This window comes from Pelophylax lessonae (assembly GCF_965119305.1).
Source record: "Pelophylax lessonae genome assembly, chromosome: 11".
In the NCBI taxonomy this organism is placed as follows: Eukaryota; Metazoa; Chordata; class Amphibia; order Anura; family Ranidae; genus Pelophylax; species Pelophylax lessonae.
In genome coordinates, this window is record NC_138778.1 from 134,711,418 (window position 1) to 134,735,361 (window position 23,944).

The window sequence follows — 23,944 nt, forward strand, 5'->3', positions numbered from 1 at the left end:
TTGCTACACTTGGATGATTTTTTGCACTACTCACATGGGACTTTTTTATATGTTTATTCACCATCTTTGGTTAATTCTAATGTATATGGACTTGTTTGTTCAGTCACTATTATTAGCGCTGCACTTTATTTATTTTGTTCACATGTGGTGGACTCATTCAATGCGATTTTTGCTTTTCATGTCTGTATGTTTTTGGCATTTTAAATAAAAAGTTTTAAAGGTGTCCAAGGGTGATGCACTAGGTGTTTGCGCCTCCTTTTCTCTTTCACATGCACTTCTGTTTGGAGTTCCCCGCCTGAGGAGAGCAGCACGCCTAGTAGTCCCATCGGAGTGAGCGCTTGGGTGATTCAGTTGTTATAAACACTGCAACCTGACTTCAGAGTCTCTGCTGGAAACTTTTAGGATGAATTTCAACACAGTACCTGCAGCTACAGAGGTCAACGAGGGCTGGTTTTAAAGCTCATTTACTGCTAGTTAACAATATATATATAAAAGTTTAATGTCTATGTCCATTTCCTAGCCACAAGTTCACTTTAAGTCCAAGTTTTACTCTATATTGTTTTTAGGATAATGTCATAAATGCACCAAGCCAGTTTTCCCAAACTAGTAAAGGTAACAATCGTAAAATATCATACTGTTAAACTTTTGGGGGAATGAAATATAATTTGTTTATAACAAACCCCTTTCCAACTCCATTTAAATAAAAAATGGTTGTAACTTGTAAATTGCTTACGAGCGTAACGCCATATAGCCTTTCACTTTCTTCATATTAGTCTGCATATTAGGGCTAATGTATAAAACTGGTTGAAAGGTGAAGGTTTGGCCTAATGCAAACACTTGTGCTTGTCTTTGAACACACATCTGAAAAACAGCTGGAAACTGAACACAAGGGAGGATACTTGTACTTTTTTGTTATCACATATTAGCACCGCGGTTGCATACACGCCATCATTACCTATGCGTGCAGTACTCTATTACCTAACAACATATCCAACTGAAAGAGTAACAGCTCTTAACTGATATTGAGATGGATCTGAAAATTATTTGGACATAAATAACATCTGAAACAGACAATTCAAACACCTGTAGAACGACAAGGTTTAAAAGAACTGGTTGGTTTCTATATCATGTAAAGAGCTTGTGGCAGAAGGAACTAAGGAGATAAATCCTTTGTTAACTTATTGATTTACCCATGAAGGCGGCAATACCTAAACTGTGGGCATTTTTTCCATAGTGGAGAATTTTAGGCCTCATTTTAAGGCTTGCCCATAACCATGACAACTTTTTTTTAAATGTCAACACTGAAAAGAGACGTAATTGTTCTTTTATTAAAGACAGATACCTTTGTGTTTCTGATTGCAAGAAATTAGGCTGTTAATGCAAAAGAAAAATCCTTTTCGGACACTCAATACTGAAATGATTACTTGCATGAATGAATAATCTAAATGATTTTATAGAACAACATTATCTAAGTGAGACCAGAGAACTTGATCTCTAACCCTATGTTAGAATGCTTCTATTCCTGATATCATATGACACGCAGAGAATTCTTCAGGCATTCTAAAGAGGGGGGAGCTAAAGCAGAACCCCGTTGTGTTCAAGACTGCTTTACTCAAGGCTGGTCCCAGGTAAGTGCTATCTACAGCCACCATTCTGTTTACAAGGAATCGTCTCTTAGCAAATGTCTTCGGGAAGTGTGGTGTTCCTTAATCAGCACGTCACAATGATGACCAGCTTCAGACTCACCTCTGAAATATTTTGGAGAGTTTATCAAGATGCGGCTTGTACGTGGGAAAACAGACATTATTTGGTCCCGATAAAACATATCACAGAGGAAATCTCTTGCATTTTTTTATGCCAAGATATGTCATCTGGGAAGTAATCCTTAATAGGAGGTTCTAGAAATGATAGAATACCGAGTCTCTCAGAGGAAGAAAAACTCTGAGGCTTTGTGGCAAGTTCCAAAGGAATGACATTTTTTTTCTTTGTTTAAAAGTGCTCAGCTTCACTAGGATTCCGTTGTATGAATATATATTGATTTATAGCAGTTTATATAAAAAAGGAGTTTTGAGGAGCCTGGGAAGTCAGGCTTGCAGAGGTCATGGCTGCAGAACAGGTGTTATATTAAGCTGACAGTTAGGGCAGTCTCCATCCTCCGCAGCACATACTTCACAAAGCACGCCATGTTGGCACTGTAGCATTGCTCTATTCTGGTCCTGACACTTGTGACATTTTACTGATTGGAGCTGATAAACTGCCTGCAAGGAAATAACAAAAAGACTGTGAGAGAACGATTTGGTCATAATAGTAAAATACAATTTATGGGAGAACAAAATGCATATAAGGCCTGCTGTGTAGGGTATTGTATATGACCCCTATTGTCAACACCTGTGTGGTGACCATCTCCCTGGCTAAACCATATGCATAAAAAGTATCCTGTAAAGACCACAGGAAAAGAAAGCCATAAGGGGATGAAAAAATTATACATCTGCCATTTCTCTTATTGCCCCCAGAAATAATATTTTTATGAAAAAAGCATAATATTGAGTGTATTTTGCAAAAGATTCTTTTTTTTTCACCCCATTCCCCTCCCCCCCCCATTTTTTTGGTTCCACAATCAGAACCCTAATACAGAAGCAAAGTAAGCACACAATAAAACAGAAAAAGCTCCTTTAAGTAAATGTAGAGGCGGTCTCTGCTGCCGTTGAGATACATTGATAAGGAATTGGCAGCAGACTAGCCGACGTCCAGACGAGACTACGCACCAGTACAGCGAAACTCGTTGACGTCTTAGGCATATGGACACCACCTTCCGGGATCCCCGTACAGGAAACGAGCAGGTGGTGAACAGCCAAGAAGGCAGGACAAGACGCCATTACATCCTCAGCCACTTTGAATCCTTTTCCTCATACTGGGTTAATCCCCCCTCTTCCCCTACTTACTGTCGTTTCAAGAGTGGATAGATAGAGTATACTGGAAACCAGGATCGCAACATCATGGCAATACAGGAAGGATCGGATGACAGGATGGATGTTCACACATACTTACTATGGAAGAACATTTAGAGTCTACAAAGCTAAGTATTGATCATTATTCAAGTATTGTGCATATCTATTGCATATCTATTGCTACAGACTTAATAGATGAACATTTGATGAACTATTAGCTTTAACCCCTTCCCGACCGCCCGCCGCCTTTTTACTGCGGCAGTGCGCCCCCCCTCCCCCGCGCAAACTGACTTAGACCTACATTGGTCGCGCGCCTGCAGCTAGGGGGCAAGCGCGCGCCGCCGGTGGCGCGCTCCCGCCCCCACTCAGCAGCGGAGAAGCTGATGCACGGGGCAGGCGGCTCCGATTGCTCCCGCTGAGAGAGAAAGAGGGGGCAGCTGTTGTAAACACAGCTTACTGTTCTTCTCCCTGGAATGATCACAGAGTCCCTGTCACCCTTCTATATAGGATCACAGGTCTCTATGATCATTTCACAAGCCATGCCCCCCCACAGTTGGAATCACTCCCCTAGGCTCACATTTAACCCCTTGATCACCCACAATGTTAACCCCTTCCCTGCTAGTGTCATTATTACAGTAACAGTGCATATTTTTAGCACTGATTACTGTAGTAATGTCACTGGTCCCCCCAAAAGTGTAAAAAAATGTCAGTTAGGGGTCCGATCTGTCCGCCGCAATATCGCAGTCCTGCTAAAAACCGCAGATCGCCGCCATTACTAGTAAAAAAAAACAATAAAATTACATAAATCTTTCCCGTAGTTAGTAGACTTGATAACTTTTGCGCAAACTAATCAAAATTCGCTTATTGCGATTTTTTTTTTTACCAAAAATATATAGCAGAAAACAAACTGGCCTTGAATGTTAAAAAAATTTGATTTTTTAACTTTTTTCTGGGAATGTTGTATAGCAGAAAGTGAAAAATAATGATTTTTTTCAGAAATCTTGCTCTTTTTTGTTTATAGCGCAAAAAATACAAATCGCAAAGGTGATCAAATACCACCAAAAAAAGCTCTATTTGTGGGAAAAAAAGGACATCATTTTTTTTGGGTACAGCGTCGCATGACCGCGCAATTGTCCGTTAAAGTAATGCAGTGCCGAATCGCAAAATGCGGCCTGGTCATTAAGGGGGAAAGTCTTCCGGTCCAGAAGTGGTTAATGATCAATACTATACTTGAATGTATATTCTTGCACCATATTCAGCTCCAGGCATAACCTGTTAGCATGCAAGTGCAATCTTTGAACTATCTTGGATAACACATCCTTTTCATCTACTAAATCACTGCAGTAGTGGTGGCATGGAAGGAACCAGATGATAGAAGACCTCTTCATATTATTGGAAAACGGATAGACACTGAAGACTGGCAAAGCAAAGTTTTGGTTGGCTGTTTCCCAGTTATGCATATAGACACTACCAGAGGCTCAACAGCAGATTAACTGATGCACATGATCAGTCACTGTACTATTGATAGAAGCTCAATGTTTCTCTTTCCATGAGACTCAAGACATTATCTCCATCAATTATTCTGTTTTGTTTGAGCCAAATAGGATCTGAGGACTTTTTCTACCATTCAGGGACAGTGACTGTGGAACTCTTCCCTTACCATACGGCAAGCCAATCCCACATTCCCATGTAGATCCATATGCAGGATGGTATTACAAAGTGGAACTAGTCATACCTAGCCACTCATTGACACTGTCTTTCTATCTTTTACATCATTTTGAGGCTCCCTCCTTCCATTTTGCATTACTACCACTTGGGCCCTCTTCCCTCTCATCTCCTTCCATTATCCTTGTATTCCTGCTCGAGCACACAGGGGCTTGACATAAGAGACATTCCCTGAGTAACACCTTTATGTAGTTTTGATACGGCGGCTTGCCGTGGGAATTCCCCTTTTATGTCAAGGTGTACCTGGTGTCGGGACGCATCATTTTTAGTACGTGTATTTTCATTTTTTGTCCTGTTTAACGTTATTTTTGTGTAATTTTTCTTTTCACCTTATTTCACTGATTAACAATATGGTTGTAACCAGACACCATTTTTATCCTTGATTGCACATGTTGCTCAATAAAATTTAATATTTTGGGTACTCTCCCTTTTTGTATAATTTTTTCATCCCCTTATGACTTTTTTTTCGTTGTAAAATACAATTTATAACCAAATTACAAAGGAAAGGCAAAATGCCCAAATAAAAAAAATATATATATACACCATATGGCTATATGTTTATGGGTACCTTCGCCAGCACACCAATTTGAGCTTGTTGGACATCCAATTTCAAAACCATGGCCATTAAAGTGGATCTTTCCTCTGAACATCAAGGTACACTTATTCAGTGCGGGCCCTCTCCCCAATAATTTACTGCACCAAAAAAATACAAAAAAAAAAAAAAAACACATGTAGGGGGAAAAAAATTGATTTTTGTCTTAACGTAAAATGTTTTTCTCTGATGTTCATTGACGGACACAGCTCCAGAATCTTCTTGACAATTGGGTTATGCTGCCCCCTACAGGAGTAGGACACTAGGCAGGAAAAAACTTTACCACACCTATGGGGCTGTCCCAGGGGATATACTCTCACTTCCTGATATAGGCACTCAGTTTTGTTGCAAGCAGCGTCAGAAGAAATATATCCCAACTCAATAGAGGGGTGGGTGCTGTGTCCGTCAATGAACATCAGAGAAAAGGATTTCACGGTAAGACAAAAATCCAATTTTCGCTTTCGTTCATTGACGGACACAGCTCCAGAATCTTCTTGACCATTGGGATGCCCCAAAGCAGTGTAAAACATAAGGGGTGGGAAAAAAACACAGCAGAAAAAAATTCCCAAAGGCTAAACCTAGCCAATCAGGAACAACTGGAGCTCACCTGAACATACACCCTCAAAGAGGACTAGTCCTCTCAACTGCAGCCTGCAAAACCTTGCAGCCGAAAGCAGCATCTGCGGATACCAGCACATCTACTACACATCAAACTCTCTAAATTTTGTGAAAGTGTGCACATACGACCAGGTAGCCGCCTTGCAAACCTGCATCACTGACCCCTGATGGCGGAAGGCCCAGGAGGCACTAAGCGCCCACGTAGAATGCGTCTTAACAGGGAAAGGAGGAACCTGACCCTTGATTGAATAGGTCTGCACCACCGTCTGTCTGATCCATCTGGAAATGGTCATGGAAGAAGAGGTCAACCCCTTGCGAGGTCCATCTATAAGGACAAGTAGTGAGTCAGATTTCCTTAACGACTTGGTTTCCGACAGGTACACCCTGATCGCCCGAACCACATCCAGAGAATGCAAGGCAATCTCCTGACGATGCTTAGGCTTAGAACACAGGGAAGGCAACACAAGGTCTTCATGCAGATGGAAACCAGAGACAACCTTAGGAATGAACGACTGACAAGGACAAAGCACCACTTTATCTCTGTGAACCACCAAATAAGGTGAATGAGAAGACAAAGCTGCCAGCTCCGACACCCTACGTGCAGAAGTAATAGCCACCAAGAAACTACCTCCTGGGACAATGTAAGCAGAGGAATCTCGTGAATATTTTTGAAAGGCAGTTTCTGAAGAACCGATAGAGCAAAGTTCAGATTCCATGGGGGCAACGGGGACTGCACTGGGGGAGCCATGTGGCGAACCCCCTGAACAAAAGTGCAAACTAAAGAGTGCGTAGCCAAGGCACGTTAAAAGAAAATCACCAAGGCCGAAACCTGGCCCTGGATTCTAACCCAAGGCCAGGCACTGTTCCACACCTCTTTGAAGAAAAGACAAAATTTGAGCCATCGAAAAGGAATGGAGAGAAACCCCCAGAGACTCGCACCATACAATGTACGATTTCCAGACGCGATGGTAAATCTTCCTAGGAGGTAGATTTTCTAGCATTTAACAGCGTGGGGATCATAGAGTCAGACAACCCCCTATCCTTCAGCACCTGGCTTTCAACAGCCAAGCCGTTAAAGCCAGCGACTGTAAAAGCAGGATAGATCGGCCCTTGAACCAATAGGTCTTCTCTGAGAGGGAGTCCCCAAGGAACATCGGAGGCCAGTAGTATAAGATCTGCGTACCAAGACCGGCGAGGCCAGTGTGGGGCGACTGGGATAACCAGAATCCCTTGTGCCTCCATCCTCCGCAGAGGTTTTAGAAGGGGAAAGGCGTATATCAGACGATACTGACCCCAAGGGGCCACCAGTGTGTCTGTGGCGTCGGCCAGAGGATCCCGAGACCTTGCCACAAACCTCTGCACCTTCCTGTTGAGACGAGAGACCAACAGGTCCACCTCGGGAGTTCTCCACCAGAGACACAACTGATAAAACACTTCTGGATGAAGTGACCATTCTCCCTGGTCCTGACGACTGATGTAATCCACCTGCCAACTCTCCACTCCTGGAATATGCAAAGCTGAGAGAGCTGGAATGAAACGTTCTGCCCACCTTAGAATGCTGGCTACTTTCCGAGCTGCTAGGACACTATTTGTGCTGCCTTGGTGAGTGACATAGGCTGGTGACTACTGTCCAGTACAGGGGAAGGAAGGATTTTCCCTGACAAAGTGCCAAAGAGCGAAACTACCAAATTAGGGACCCCCTCGTGCCCCGGCTCAACAGAATCAGAATGTCCAAAGACTGTGGATTCCTGTCCCACTTGGCAAGAATCTCTCTCTGCAAAGGTCATGTGTGGAACTGTGCAAACGTAACCCCCTGGAAGGTAGCCATCATCAGGCCCAGAACTTGCATGCAAGTTCTGAGAAATGACCAACTGTTGGACAACAGGAGCCAAATGGCATCCTGCAGCTTTTGGAGTTTCTACCCTGGAAGAAACACCCGGGCTGAGGCCGAATCCAGGGTCAGACCCAGGTAGTCCCAACTTGGATGGAACCAGAGCAGATTTTTGGGAATTTAGTTTCCATCCCAACTCTTGCAAGGATCACACAGTATTGTCCAGGTTGTCTTTTAAGGTAATCAGAGACTCTGCACGCAGAAGGAGATCGTCCAGGTACCCCAGTACCGCAATCCCCCTCGGCCGCAGCAACGCGAACACCGGGGCCAAAACTTTTGTAAACACCCGAGAAGCTGAGGCGAGACCAAAGGGTTACGCCACCAACTGATAGTGCTCCTCTCACCCACGACAAAGTGAATAAAACGCTGATGTCCGACATATATTGGAATATGAAGGTAAGTGTCCTTGATATCAATAGAGGTCAGAAGACCCTCTTGGTGCAAATAGATTCCATCTGGAATTTTTGTACCCGCACAAAGTGGTTTAAGGCCTTGAGGTCCAGGATTGGATGAAATTTGCCTTTCTTCCTGGCAACAGTAAATAGGTTTGAAAAAAAAACCCTAAATGCGTTCTGATTCGGGAACCGGTACAATGACCCCTTGTAAGGGCAAATCTTGCACCGCCCCGAGGAGACCTCGCAGGCGATCTGGGGACAAACGCAGGTTGGAAGGAAAGAAGCTTGCCGGAGGCGATGACTGAAACTCGATCTTGTAACCGGACCAAATTAGCTCATTGACCAACCTGTCCTGAATCAAGGAGGTCCACGGGTCCAGAAAGAAGCAAAGATGCCCCCCCCCCACCCAGATACGGGTGAGGGCGCCCCTTCAGGCAGCAGAGTGCTTGTCTGCGGGTTTGGAGGGACCCACTCTCGGCCTAGCAGACCACGGCCTCTTTGAACCTCCTAAAGGGGTTCAAACTGATTTAGATAATCCCTTGTCCTGAGATCCTGAGGAACCCTGCAGAGAAAGGGAGCTGCATCCAGAGAGGCATCACAGATGAACTGCAACCCCTGGACCAACTGGTCCATCAGCTCCGCGAGGTTAGGGGGAATCTGTTACCCTTCGAAAACCTAACGCAAAAGCTTTGCCCATCCGGTTAAGGACTGGGAAACCAAAGTTATGGTGAAGACCAGTCTAAGGATGGAACCGGCCATGGTAAAAAGGTGTTAGACCAGAGATTCAGCTCTCTTGCCAAAAGAGTCTATAAAAAGATGGAGAGTCGTCCACCGGGAGAAGGGTGGCTTTTTTTTTTAACCTGGAAACCTGGGAATCCACCCACACTGTAATCCACCGCGGTACTGTTCGTTTTTTTAACAGGGACTCTTCAAAAGGATACCTGCTAGACAAACGCTTAGGCACCCCGACAGAGCGTTTAGGGAAACCCTACTGACCTACACGACAATTTTGTCAAAATAGGCGGGAAAGGGGAAAAACCTTGTCGCAATTGAGGATCTGCGAGTACCGAAATGCGAAATGCATCGGTGTCTCCGATGCAGCTGCATCCTCTAGTTTTAAAGTTTCCCGCACTGATACGATCAGTGCATCCACTAGCGCCTTTTCATGCACGGCCGTAGTGTAAGAGGAATCATCCTCACTATCAGAGCACTCAGGGTGTGTGGACGTAGACCCAGTAGGGAGACTCCTGTCCATGGCGGTCAGATCAACCTCAGAATCTGAGCAGACAGAGGATGCAGGTGACGGCAGGGGACGCCTTTTGCCCATCCTGTTTTGCAGGACCATATCTACCTTGGACTCTAGTGACTCTAGGACCGCCGTCATAGCAGACAAAGAGGACTGGGGCCCAGAGGGTCCCGCAGCCTCTGAGAGGGGGTCAGGTGGTGAGACATGATCCAGGGACTCCATGAGTTAACCCGGGGACCACTAGCAAAAAAGGAAAAAATACTGCTAAAAAACTCGACCTTAACTGCATAATCGGCACCTCAAGTCCCAGCGCACCAAGTTGCTGCTATAGCAGAAAGAGGGCTCCAGGGACTCCATGAGTTAACCCGGGGACCACTAACAAAAAAGGAAAAAATATTGCTAAAAAATTCCACCTTAACTGCATAATCGGCACCACAAGTCCCAGCGCACCAAGTTGCTGCTATAGCAGGAAGAGGGAGGCCGTTTTGCACCCACAGGGACTCAACACCACTGTACAGAGCAGAGCAACAAAGCTGTATGCCGTGCGGCGATCAGAGAGAAAGAGAAAGTTCAGGAAAGAACACTAGAGGTCCACTGCCGAATCACGGCCCCTTAGGCTGTAAAAACATGGCCGCCGCTTAGTATCAATGGGAAACTACAAGAAAATGGCCACCGGACTACACAAACATGGCCACCGATATACACAGCAGCCATCCACGACAAAATGGCGGCATTTCTTGGGGACCCCCCAGAAATAAATGAGAAATAAGGAAATGGCACAGGCGTGCATTCTAAAAGCCGACATCTCAACAGGGAAGAAAGGAGACAAGGTGGCTGGCTTCTATCCCCGTGTATATGAAGAGTCGGCGTTTGATCAATAGAGCATTTGAATTCATTACCAGAAAGCATATGATTACTCCTATGGAATAGTCCAACAACAGATAAAAGAGAAAACTGATATGAAATGGCTATACAGGAAGGTAGAGCGGTAAGCATAAAAGACCAACCTCTGTTGATGATTACTGCCTGATTGCCTATATTATCTGTTTGGCTCCCTTCCCCTCTTATCATTACTACCGCTTAGCTGCTACTTCTACACAATCTAGCACTATCCGCTTTGACTCAACAGTATGATTACATCAAGGGACTCTAAAGAGGACAGTACTATGACATTCTTACATAAGGGATGGTAGAGCTATAGACATATTGTGGATATTAAAGACATATTTCACATTGTCAGTGTGGACTGCTATGATTCGCTTGCCTCCCTCCCTGCTTGTCTGCTTTGCTGCTATATGCACTTGCATCATTCATCTGCTTCCCTCATTTGATTCCCTTCGGCTTGCTTTATATTCTATAGCCTACTAATAACCCCATCACATTATTTAACTACTTATTGGGAACTGTACTTACCTACTACATGGACTTCTAGGAAAGGGGGAGAAAGAAACATTACACGTGATTATACCATGATCCATGGAATCAAAATCTACTGATCCTGGCTTTGATCGTTTACACAGTTACTTTATGCAATTGCTGCTCCCATACTGAAGATTTTTTCAGATTTCTTGATGTGAATTTTCTGTTTATTAGTAATGGTATATTGTTATCATTCGATATTCATCTAGTTAACTAACCCACGGCTGGTTAAATGGGGATTTACCCCACCATTAAGACGATTGTCATTAAATACCATGGATGAAGTACTGCTTCGACCATGCCTCACATTCCATATATGTCCCGGGACTGTTTTTAAACTATGTATTAATGTTATTAATGTGTTGTGTATGTGTTATTGATTGTTTCTGGAAGATATTGGATTATTACATGGATTTAATCTGTATATCTCATTATTAATAAATAAATTTTTTGTACAAATAAGCTGCTTGGTTAATTTAAAGCCTACTTTTTTACAGACAGCTGTTTTATACAGCTGTAATTTTTCTTCATGTTTTTTTTGCAGTTCCCTTAGGCTAAATACTACACCTAATGGGTAAGTCAGCAAGTACATTAATCCCTCCCCTCCTGGATCTTTTTTTTACCCAGTTTACTACCATTTTATTGATGCAGTAAAAGGGGGCCTTGGCAGGAGCCCCCACCAGGACGATCTCCCCAAAAAACTGTGTTTTCAGCAGCTGGCAGCTGCTGGGTAAATGAGGGTGGTCCACAAGGGGACCCTGATAAATGAAGGGGGACGCTATGTGGGAATAAGGGGAACCCGGGGGTCCGACTATCCCAGGGAGGGGCGCACGTCCACCCCAAAAGGCCACCAGTGGAAGGGGGACACTACTTACCACACCATAGAACTTGGGTGGGCACCACTCCAGACCATCGCACCATCGGAATGGGGGTGCTGCAGGCCAGAGACATGCTGCGACTCAGGTAGTGACCAGAGACGTTTAACTCGTCCAGTAGAGTTATGTCGCGGCCGACCTAGTGCGGAGCTGAGGTTGAGTCATGCTCGCTGGCCAGACTGGGGAGACCATAAGGATCTAGAATATCCAGTCCTTCGCCCAGTCCAGCAGTTGGTTGTAGTGCTCACAGGAACAGAAAATAACAAAAAGAGGAAAAAAATCTGTTTAAAAAATACAAAAATGCTAGGACCAGAGATCCCAGAAAGGAACTAGATCCTTACTCCTGACTAGGCAGAAAAAAATTAATGCCTATAGCAGGAAGTGGGAGTATATCCCCTGGGACTGCCCCATAGGCGTGGAAAAGTTCCTGCCTAGTGACTTACTCCTGTAGAGGGGAAAGTTTCTGGAGCTGTGTCCGTCAATGCAGGAAAGAGAAAAATAGTTAATAAACTTCCTTTATCCCCATTATCCCTAGGCAAGGAAGACATTGCCATCTTTCTTGCAAGATATCAAAGAATGCAGAGTAGCTCAAACCTCATGAGAAGACTACAATGCACGGTGCTGTAGCAAGATCTAGTTAAAAATAGGGGTACTTGCCATTCTCCTAGAATCTGCAGTATTAAAGCCAGGGGGGAAAGGAAAGTGTTTTATGACTTTCACCCAAAGGTGCTTTTTAAAGTGGTTGTAAACCCACTTTAAAGACTTTTACCTATAGGTAAGCCTATATTAAGGCTTACCTATAGGTGCTATAAATATCTCCTAAACATGCACCGTTTAGGAGATATTTACAGTGCATACAGCCGATGACGTCATCAGCGCATGCGCTCTGAAGGAACGGCCACCTGTGCCATTCCTTCAGAGCCCTGTGCCGTGAACGGCGGCTCCCGCACGCATGCGCGGGAGTGATGTTATCGCACCTCTGGCCAATCAGATGGCCGGAGGACACGATCCAGGAAGCAGGATGGCCAAACATGTGGGCCGTCCTGTTGCTGAGGGAGCGGAACTGCGGCGGCTTCGTTTTTAGGTAAGTACTTCATAATGAGCTAGTATGCGATGCATACTAGCTCATTATGCCTTTGTCTTTACAGGTTTTTTTCCACATTTTTTTCAGAGGGTTTACTTCCTCTTTAATCTTTTTGTTCAGTATAAAGGTCGTTGGAAGAAGACTGCCAAAGCCGACACCTGGTCCTTGATGGTACTCAAGGCCAACTTCTGTTCAACCCCCCGTTGAAGGAAGGTTAAGATTCGAGCCACCGAGAAGGAGCGAGAATGAACCCCAAGCGACTCACACCTCGCAATGTACGTCTTCCACATACAATGGTAGATCTTCCTTGAAGTAGATTTATGAGCTTTCAACAGTGTAGGAATCCCTATCCTTCAGCACCTGGTGTTCAACAGCCAAGCTGTCAAAGCCAGCGCGTGTAAAGCAGGATGGAAGATCGGTCCTTGGGACAGCTGATCCTCGCTAAGAGGAAGCTTCCAAGGAACGTCGGCAACCAGCCGCACCAGATCGGCGTACCAAGCCTGATGAGGCCAGCCTGGAGCCACTAAGATGACCGGAATCCCTTCTGCATCGATCCTACGTAGAAGTCTTGGTCGAAGCTTGAAAGGAGGGAAGGCGTAAATCAGCCGATACTGACCCCACGGGGCCAACAGAGTGTCTGTGGCGTCCGCCAGAGGATCCCTTGACGGAGCCACAAACCTCTACAGCTTTTTGTTGAGCCAAGACGCCCAAAGAGCCACTTCGGGGGTGCCCCACTGGAGACACAGCTGATGAAACACCTCCAGATGAAGGGACCACTCGCCTAGGTCCAACGCCTGCCGACTAAGGTATTCCGCCTGCCAATTATCCATCCCGGGAATGTGTACGGCAGAGAGGGCTGGAACAAACCGTTCTGCCCACTTTAGAATGCTGGCTACCTCTAGAACCACCAGGACACTTCTTGTGCACCCTTGGTGATTGACATAAGCCACGACGTCGCATTGTCCGATTGAATGCGCACTGGACAACCCTGAAGATGATCTGTTCAATGATCCAGGCACAGTCTGATCGCTCGGAGTTCCAAGACATTGATCGGTAATCTGGACTCTTCCAGCGTCCAGATCCCCTGAGCAGAATGCTTGCGGAGGATGCAAGCTGGCATCTGTGATAAACACTGTCCAATACAAAGGGAGGAAGGATTTTCCCACCCAAAGCGCCAGAGAACGAAACCACCATATCAGGGACTCCCTCATTTCCAGACTCAACCAGATCCGATCGTCCATAGACTGCAAAGTCTTGTCCCATTTGTTCAGAATCTCCCTTTGCAGGGACCTCGTATGGAACTGTGCAAAACGGAACTGCCTCGAAGGTAGACACCATCAGGCCCAGCACCCACATGCAAGTCCGGAGAGACAACCATCTGTTGGACAGCAGGAGGCGAATTGCAGCCTGCAATTTCTGGAGTTTGTCCAGGGGGAAGGAGCACACTGGCTAAGGCCGAGTCCAGAGTCAGGCCCCGATAGTGCAGCTTCGTGGACGGAGCCAGAGCAGACTTCTGAAAATGCAGAATCCAGCCAAACTCCCGCAGAGTTCGTATTGTGATCTCCAGGTTTTCCACCAGAGCAGAGGGAGACTCTGCTCGCAGAGGGAGATCGACCTAGTAGCCCAGTACTGCGATCCCCCATTGACACAGCAAAGCTAGCACAGGGGATAACACTTTTGTGGGGACCCAAATTGCAGAGGCGAGACCAAAGGGTATCGCCACAAACTGATAATGCTCATCCTTCATAGCAAAACAGAAAATGCTGGTGATTGGCACAAATTGGAATGTGCAGGTAGGCATCCTTGATATTAATAAAGGCGAGAAAATCTCCCTGATGCAGGGATGCCACCTCTGTTCCAGTGGATTGCATTATGAACTTCTGTACCCGCATAAAGCAGTGGAGTGCCTTGAGGTCCATGATTGGACACACTTTCTCTTCCTTCCTGGGGACTGTGACAGGTTTGAGTAAAACCCTGAATACGTTCCGAAGTCGGAACTGGGACAATCACCCCTTGAACGAACAGGCCTTGTACCGCCCCAAACAGACCCTGTAAGCTGTCTGGGGACAGGCGCAAGTAGGAAGAAAAAAATCTTTCCGGGGGACAAGAGCAAAACTCGATCTTGTAGCCGGACCGAAGGACGTAGTGGACTCACTTGTCTTGCACCAGCGAAGTCCAAGGATCCGAAAACCAGCAAAGATATCCCCCCACCCCTGATACGGGTAAGGGCGAACCTTCATGCTGAAGGAGCCTTGTCCATTGGTCTGGAAAAGCCTGATCTTGGCTTGCCAGACCAGGTTCTTTTGTATCCTCCTGAAGAGGCCATGAAAGGCTTTGAGCCTTGTCAGTCTACTCTGAGGGAAGAAAAAACTTCTTATGAGCGGACAAGGAAGGCCCACGTCTGCAAAGAGGTTCCTTGCCCTTAGTAGCCTGTGGAAGAAAAGTATTTTTTCCCCCATCGAGACCTTTAATGGCTAGCTTCAAACAGGCGATCTCCTTGGAAAGGAAGATCAGTCAAGGCCTTTTTTGAAGTCTGATCCGCAGACCCGCACTTGAGCCAAAAGACACGCCGAAGGACCACTGCCAAAAGGGAGAGGCGAGCCATCAGGGGAGCCGCATCCAAAGAGGCATCACAGATAAACTGCAGTCCCTGGACCAGTTGGTCTGCCAGCAAAGTCAGGGGGAAGATGTTCCCCCTCCAGGTCAAAGCGTAAGAGCTTAGCCCACTCAGTCAGAGTTTTGGGACACTAGGGCAATGGTGAATACTGGCCTCATTGCCAAACCAGCCAGAGTGTACATATTGTGGGCCACAGCCTCCGCCTTCTGGTCAGCCGGATCCTTAAAGGCCTTGTTTAATCTGGAAACCGGGGGGGATTCTTAAGAAGGGAATCCTCGATTAAGAACCACATGGGGACGCTTTGGTCATCCTCATTCTTTAGCATCAATTCTGTCAAAATAGGCAGGGAAAGGAAACACCTATGCTGCTCTGGATGGTCTGGATGGCTTGTGAGTGCCAAAGGGTACCTGCGCCTCCGTCGCAGGTTCAGCTGCGTCCACCATCTTTAGGGTCTCATGTACAGATACAATCAGTGCATCCACCAGCGCCCTTCTGTGCGCGGTCACAGACGTGGAGTAATCATCCTCACTATCAGAATATTCCAGGCCCGTGGTTACAGACCCAACAGGGTAATCCATGTCCGCAGCAGATTCAGGATCTGATGAGACAGATGAGGCAGGGGGCGCTTTTTGCTAGCCCGTCGCCCGAAAGCCACCTCCACCCAAGACACAAGGGACTCCAGGATCATGGATGGGTGGGCGGATGGTTGAGACCCACAGCCCTAGAGAGGGGATCAGGTGGGGAAATGTGCTCCAAAGACTCAATGATTCACCGGGGGGACCCCACAAAAGGTGTAAAACACTGCTAAGGGACAATCCCCACCGCGCTTGCAGCACCACCCGGTCGCCAGGCTGAAAGCACCAAACGATCCTCAGCAGAGAGGGAGAGGATCCCACCAGACTCCCCACCTGCAGAAACAAGCGCCTGCAGCCACCATGATAATGCACTACACATGTGGCGATCAGGAAGTAAAATGATCCAGGAGTCCGCACCAGGGGATGAGGAGGGGCTTCCATTGCCGCCCACAGGGCTCCACTGTCATGGCCGTCGCTATTTTTAATGGCAAACCACAGCAAAATTGAGGCCGGACAACACAAACATGGCCACTTTGTACAGAAATAGTCAGGCTACAACAAAATGGCGGCCCCGTGCGGCACCATGAGGCATACAGGGACCCATGAGGGAGACCAGGCCTCAAGGACAGATCCAGGCAGGATGGGGGCCCCTGGCAGGAGTCCCCACCAGGTAAAACCTTCTCCCCCCCGCACAGTCGATAATCCGGTCGCCGGCGGCACCCCCCCCCAGCCCCCATCGCTAGTAAGCACCCTGCCCCACCCCAGGAACAGAGACCAGACCACCTAAACAGCCCCAGTGTATGTGGAGGGGTGAGGGGGCCAGGTGAGGGAGTCGGCAAAGGGGGTGCCAGGGGGAAGAAGGGGAACTCGGGGGTCGGACCGTCCCAAGAAGGGGCCCACGTCTGCCCCAAAACCCTCCAGTGGGAGAGGGGGGACAGCTATTCACTATAGCTGTCGGCCAGGAGGAACGCTGCGACATGGGCTGAGACCCGGTTGTATGCAACCTCGTGAGGTGTTTAACTCGCAGGCCAGCCCGCATCCAGTGCGGCTATGTCGCGGCCGACCTAACGCGGAGCTGAGGTCTGCAAGCGCTCGCTGGCCAGACAGGGGTGACCACTGGATTTAGATTATCCAGCCCGCCGCCCAGCCCAGCAGTTGATTGTAGATCTCACAGGAGAAATCCAGGAGAAAAAAATTCTATCTAAAGGAAAATAATTTGCCAGGACCAAAGATCCCAGCAAGGAACTAGGTCCTTACTCCTGACTAGGCAGAAAAAAAGTGAGTGGCTATAGCAAAGAGAGGGAGTATACCCCCTGGGACTTCCTATGGTGTAGCCATAATTCTTTTCTGCCTAATATCCTACTCCTGTAGGGGGCAGTATAACCCAAAGGTTAAGAAAATCAGGAGCTGTGTCTGTCAATGAACGAAAGAGAAAAAATGTTTTTGATCACTTTTATTCCTATTACAAGGAATATAAACATCTCTTGTAATAGAAATAAGCGGGACAGGTACTCTTTAATGAGAGATCTGGGGTCAAAAAGACCTCAGATGTCACAGCTACACTAAAAAGCAAAAAAAAAAAAAAAAAAAATCTAATTTTACTTTTGCTATAAAAAAAAAAAAAAAAAAAAAAAAATTGGCCCTTTTAGGCCATTGGGCCGAAGTGATGTTTGACATTGCTCCAGTCCTCCAGGGGTATAGAGTAGAGTGGGGGCCATCTTGCCCTCACTCGACTTCCTGCCTATCTGTGCACAGAATCAGATCATTTTCCCTGCTACCGATGGCTCTGGTAAGAGGGGAAAATGACCTGTGCAACCTCTCCCACTGCCCACAAAAGTTATCCCGTGGCGAATCCGCCAGCTGCGAAAAGAAAATACTGGGGTTATGGCAGCTAGCTGCTGTCATAACCCCGGTATTTAACTTCAAAGTACTGACGTAAATACACGGTGGGCGGTCTGGAAGTGGTTAAATGAAAAAGCTGACGTTAGAAGCCGGTTGGCTACCATGCACAGCTTCACCAGATTTTGCACTCTCCAGTTTTAGTAAATCAAGTAAACCCCAATGACTTTATGGGCATGACTTTGTGCACAGGAGCCCTGCAATGCTTGCATCAAAGGGACATTCTCCAAACTCTTGCTACAATTGTTTAAAAAGCATAAGCAGTATTCTTTACTGGAAACACCTAACTCAATATTCTTTAGGGATGTCCACATAGATTTGGCCACACAATTATTATCCTCCCCCTTTAGTCATGCTGTGAAATGTTTGTGTTACATGCAAAAGCAACTGTATTTTGTACAAGAGGTAGAAAGGAAAGGCAAATGTAATAGCCCCCATTTAACAATTTCAATTTCTGTCTGCTTATTCTGAAGAGGGTCATATAGGGAATAGCCTAAATAGACCTGCCTAGTCATCTGTGTGGCTGGTAAAAGATCCAAGCCCTTCCTCGTTGATTTGAATATAGGAGTGCATGTAAATGAAGAAAACATGTATACAAGACAATGGGCCAGAAAGCCCTACAATACATAGGTATATTAAGTAACGGAACTCTGCAGTATGGACACATCAAAGATTACCAGATACTTGTAAATGGAGGACAGTGAATATTCTGCTCAACAGCCACCTCCAGGAACACTTTGTACAGCAGATAAAGCTAAATGTTTACTACTGTAGAAAAATACAAGACATGGTTTATAGGGAAACTATAATTTCTTCCACTAAGCACATATTTAAATCTGAACTCCAGGCAGACATAAAAGACACAAATAAGTGCAGCTCATTACATGTATTTAAAAAAAAATAAATAAATAACTAGAGTAAGTATGTGAATTTTAAGTGGTATTATCCTTTTGCAAATCTGCTATACAACAGAGCTCAGACTAGGAGATGAAGGGACAGGATTGTGAGTCAATCAGGTGTGCTGTATGCAAATATGTTAACAGGGATCTTATAGAAGGAGAGAGCAGATTACGGTAGGTACAGGGATGATCTTGTCAGACTGCAGATGCTCTTTTACTATCCAGTCAGAAGGCAGGGAATGAGCAGGTTGGATGGAAGATGATCTCATCTGACTGCTGATGCTCTTTTACTGTCCAGTCAGAGGGCTCTGGATGAGCAGACTGGGCACATGGATGATCTCATCTGATTGCTGATACTCTTTTACTGTCCAGTCAGAAGGCTGGTGATGAGAGAGGACACCGCTGTACTACCTAACTGAAAGTGATGTCACCCACCTGTTGTGTGATAGGCTGGGTAAGTCTCAGGACTCGGAAATGTAATTCTTTGGCAGGTGATCAGCTTCCTTATATGTATTCATCTGTGTATTTAGAGGTTTGCCTGGAGTTCAGTTTTTAATATTACTATAAGTTTTACCTTCACGTAATTCTTGGTGTAAGTTTCACTTTTTTAACAAAGCTGCGGTTATTTCCAAGAGTTTATAGGACATAAAAATGTGTAGCTTCTCTCTGCATTGACTAAAACACTCAGCTTCCCTAAATAACATCTGCAGAGATAAAATTAGTTAGACCTGAGAGGTAGACTGCAATGACCAGGGAGAAAATAGTAAAGCACAACCTTTGTGCAACACTACTAAGAAGAGTCTGTATATGCAATAACTAAATATAGATGGCATCATGTACATATAAAAATGCAAAGTTTACACACAAATAGGAATTTGAAAACTAGCAGATTCATAAACAAATGATTTCCATAGAAAGACATTAAAGGCTAAGTTCACCTTTTAAAAAAAATAGCATTAAATGCACATATTTTTGCAGGTAAAAAAAATATGCATTTATTATTTTTTTCTAAGGAGCCTGCAGTGCATTGCTCCCACAATCAGCAGATCGCGGGTGCAATGGAAGGATTCTGCAGACTCTCAGAATAGCAGTCTTCCCATACCTCTGATACAGTCAGGCAGTTACTTGACAGCAGGAAGATCAATGAACTAAGAGAGAGCCCACTAGTGCCCTCACAGTTCCTTGAAAGCTACAAGCTGTCAGCCACAATGGCTGACGGTACTTGTAGTCTTTTCATTTACAGGAAATGGTGAATGAATGACTTGGCCATGTGGGTGGAGCTCCGCACAGCTGCGCTGTTTTTAAATTGTGACAGTGTGTGCAGGGAGAAGATCCCACCAACGCTACCCAGTACTTTGTGATATGGAGGAGCATGTGACCTAGAAGTGTCAGATAGGAGCTGTGCTCATAACTTCAGTCTTCAGTCACATTGGTCTGTCCACTGGTAAGGAAAGTCATTCTAGAACTTTTTATATTTAAACTACAGCCCATAATACATGCCATTGAAAACAGTAGATTGAACCTAACACCCATTCACAAAACATAAAATCTTTTATACTGGCAGGGCCATGGGTCAAGTCTTACAGGGAAGCCTAAAGTATTTTTTTTAAATCTGAGTGCAGTATTAGAATTTGTTTATTGCAAGAAAAAAATTAAGCAATTCACAGGGTTACAAAGTCATCAGCACATGTGGCAAGTGGCAATAATGACTTTGTAAACCTGTGAATTGCTTAATTTTATTCTTGCAATAAACAAATTCTAATACTGCACTCAGATGGCGCTGCTCTTCCTTCTCTCCTTATGTCCTTGCAGAGTATCTTCTAGCTCTTGTTAGAGCCAGCAGCCGTCCAGCACCAGATTCCAAATACACTGTAAATATATTTGGTGGACTTTATCATCTGTACAGACTTGTTCCATTGGCTAATCCTGGCCTATGCCCATTCCATTCAGCTTATAGTGCACCAATAGTTTTGTCTTTCCTTAAAGTAATTTTTTTCTTTGTTGGAAATTTTAGAAATTCTAATTATGCCAAAGCAATACTCAATATTTTCCCTTCAGACATAGCAATGTACAGCCGTGGCCAAAAGTTTTGAGAATGACACAAATAATAATTTTCACAAAGTCTGCTGCCTCAGTTTTTATGATGGCAATATGCATATACTCCATAATGTTATGAAGAGTGATTAGATGAATTGCAAATAATTGTAAAGTCCCTCTTTGCCATTAAAATGAATCCAAAAAAACAAACATTTCCAATACATTTCAGCCCTGCCACAAAAGGACCAGCTATCATTATGTCAGTGATTCTCTCATTAACACAGGTGTCAGTGCTGACAAGGACAAAGCTGGAAATCACTCTGTAATGCTGAGTTAGAATAACAGACTGGAAGCTGTAAAGGGAGGGTGGTGCTTGAAATCAATGTTCAAGGAACATGTGCAGTCATCATTGCTTTGCACAAAAAGGGATTCACAGGCAAGGATATTGCTGCAACTAGGATTGCACCTAAACCAACCATTTATCAGGTCATCAAGAACTTCAAGGAGAGAGGTTTAATTGTTGTGAAGAAGGCTTCAGGGTGCCCAAGAAAGTCCAGCAAGCGCCAGGACCATCTCCTACAGTTGATTCAGCTACGGGATCGGGGCACCTCCAGTGCAGAGCTTGCTCAGGAATGGCAGCAGGCAGGTGTGAGTGCATCTGCACGCACAGTGTCAAGAAGGGCAGCAAAGAAACCACTTCTCTTCAGGAAAAACATCAGGGACCAACTGAAAAAATGCAAAAGGTACATGGATTGGACTGCTGAGGACTGGGGTAAAGTCATTTGCTCTGATTAATCCCCTTTCCGATTGTTTAGGGCATCTGGAAAAAACCTTTGTCCGAAGAAGAAAAGGTGAGCGCTGCCATCAGTCCTATGTCATGCCAACAGTAAAGCATCCTAAAACCATTCATGTGTGGGGTTGCTTCTCAGCCAAGAGAGTGGGCTCGTTCACAATTTTGCCTAAGAACACAGCCATGAATAAAGAATGGTACAAAAACATCCTCCGAGAGCAACTTCTCCTATCCATACAAGAACAATTTGGTGAATTTGGTAACAATAACTTTTGCAGCATGATGGAACACTTTGCCATAAGGAAAATGTGATAACTAAGTGGCTTGGGGAACAAAACATCGAAATTTGGGGTCCATGGCCAGGAAACTCTCCTGACCTTAATCCTATTAAGAACTTGTGGTCCATCCTCAAAAGGTAGGTGAACAAAAAACCCACAGATTATGACCAACTCCAAGCATTGATTATGGAAGAATGGGCTGCCATCAGTCAGGATGTGACCCAGAGGTTGATTGACAACATGCCAGAGTGAATTGCAAAAGAAGGGTCAACACAGCAAATATTGACTCTATGAATTAACAATGATGTAATTGTCAATAAAAGCTTTTGACATTTATGAAATGCTTTTAATTATACTTCAGTATACTATAATAACATCTGACAAAAATAAACACTAAAGCAGCAGACTTTGTGAAAATTAATATTTGTGTAATTTAAAAAACCTTTGACCAGGGCTGTACCTCGGCAACCTTGTGCCCATAACCTCGTAGCTGCATATCTGCAGTGTATTCTTCTTAATAGGAAAAGGAAGCAAAGCCCTGCCTTTTATCAAAATTATCACCACTATATAAAGTGCAGAACAAGACATGCTAAGTCAGCTGCAGGAAGACCACAGGCAACACAGGTTGCTAGTCTTTTGGCATCTACCTGCTATTTTTTTGCACAGCTTCCACAGTTTAGTTCCTCTTTAAAAATTCGATTTTTTTGTAAGAACTTACCGTAAAATCCTTTTCTCTGAAGTCCATTGACAGACACAGCCCTCCTTGCTTCATTATGATTGGGTTATGCGCCCTCTTCAGGAGCAGACTAGGTGGTGCAAAAGCTCAAAATCTTTTACCAAACATGCCCATAGGGGCTGTCCCTAACGATATAACCCCGGGCACAGAATGCTCACAAAGCAGTTTCGTAGCAAGCAGTGAAAAAACACAACCATCCCCATAATAGAGGGGCGGGTGCTTTGTCTGTCAATGGACTTCAGAGAAAAGGATTTTACGGTAAGTTCTTACAAAAAATCCAATTTTCTCTATCGTCCATTGACAGATGCAGCTCTCCTTCCTTCATCATGATTGGGACGTCCCAAAGCAGTAAAGACATGAGGGGGTGGGAAGAACGCAATCAAACTGTTAACGTAAGTCCAGGACCAAAAAAACGAAGCCAACTGGGCAGAAAAAGCTCACCAGTACCAACAGGAGCTTACCCACAAGACAACAAGTCAAAACCTATAAAGAAGAGAAAGAAACAAAAAACCGAGACCGAAGTCCCAGCAGGAGGCCTAGGTTCTACTCCTACACTAGGCAGCAAGAAACTGCTTTGTGAGCACTCTGTGCCCGGGGTTATGTCGTCAGGGACAGCCTCTATGGGGATGTCTGGTAAAAGCTTTTGAGCTTTTGCACTGCCTAGTCTACTCCTGAAGAGGGCGCATAACCCAATTGTAACGAAGCAAGAGGAGCTGCGTCTCTCAATGGACAATAGAGAAACAGGGTTTGTTAAAATTCCTACAGAAGTGATGTCTCATAAAGGCCAAAGATGAGGGGCAACATTACTCAAAATAAGAAGGAAACAATCCTCACACTATGCCTTACATATGATACTGTCAAATGTGTTTGTGGTCCATATTTTGATGATATTTTATAATTTCATGACTCCTCCATCTATACTTTTGTTCTTTATATTTGTATATAATGGATGCATTGATAAAGATTGTAATATATAACAGAGTTTGGATGAAAGTAGGATTTTTTTTTTTAAGTTTAAAAGAATTTCTTTATGAAGGAAACCACCTCTGAATTTAGGTTCTGATGGAAGCTGTCATTCCCTCAATCATGTGCAGTATGATAGTTTTGGGCCAGTGGAGCTAAACCTGTTGACGAAGTTACTTCCTTGGAACTAGCAGTCATCACACTAGTCAAAGCACATCTACTCCTACTACAAATATACATTGGTGTTTGAGCACCTTTTAAGGCATTATAACATAGAAACCCAAGGTTTCATTCACAATATTCACAAATATGTACTTCTCCTCAGCATGTTGAAGAAGCAGCAAATACATTCACTAA

At 44.9% G+C, this 23,944-nt stretch overlaps 1 protein-coding gene across 3 annotated transcripts in view; it reads right to left on the minus strand.

Moving 5' to 3' along the window:
- Positions 1-401: 401 nt before the first annotated feature.
- UNK (unk zinc finger) overlaps positions 402-23,944 on the minus strand; it is a 125,323-nt gene continuing 101,780 nt past the window's right edge. For all 3 annotated transcript variants that reach the window (XM_082272720.1, XM_082272718.1, XM_082272719.1), the window contains one exon: positions 402-2,258. In XM_082272720.1, the coding sequence (XP_082128846.1) occupies positions 2,100-2,258 (159 nt within the window). In that variant the 3' untranslated portion in view covers positions 402-2,099. The remainder of the gene's footprint in view (positions 2,259-23,944) is intronic.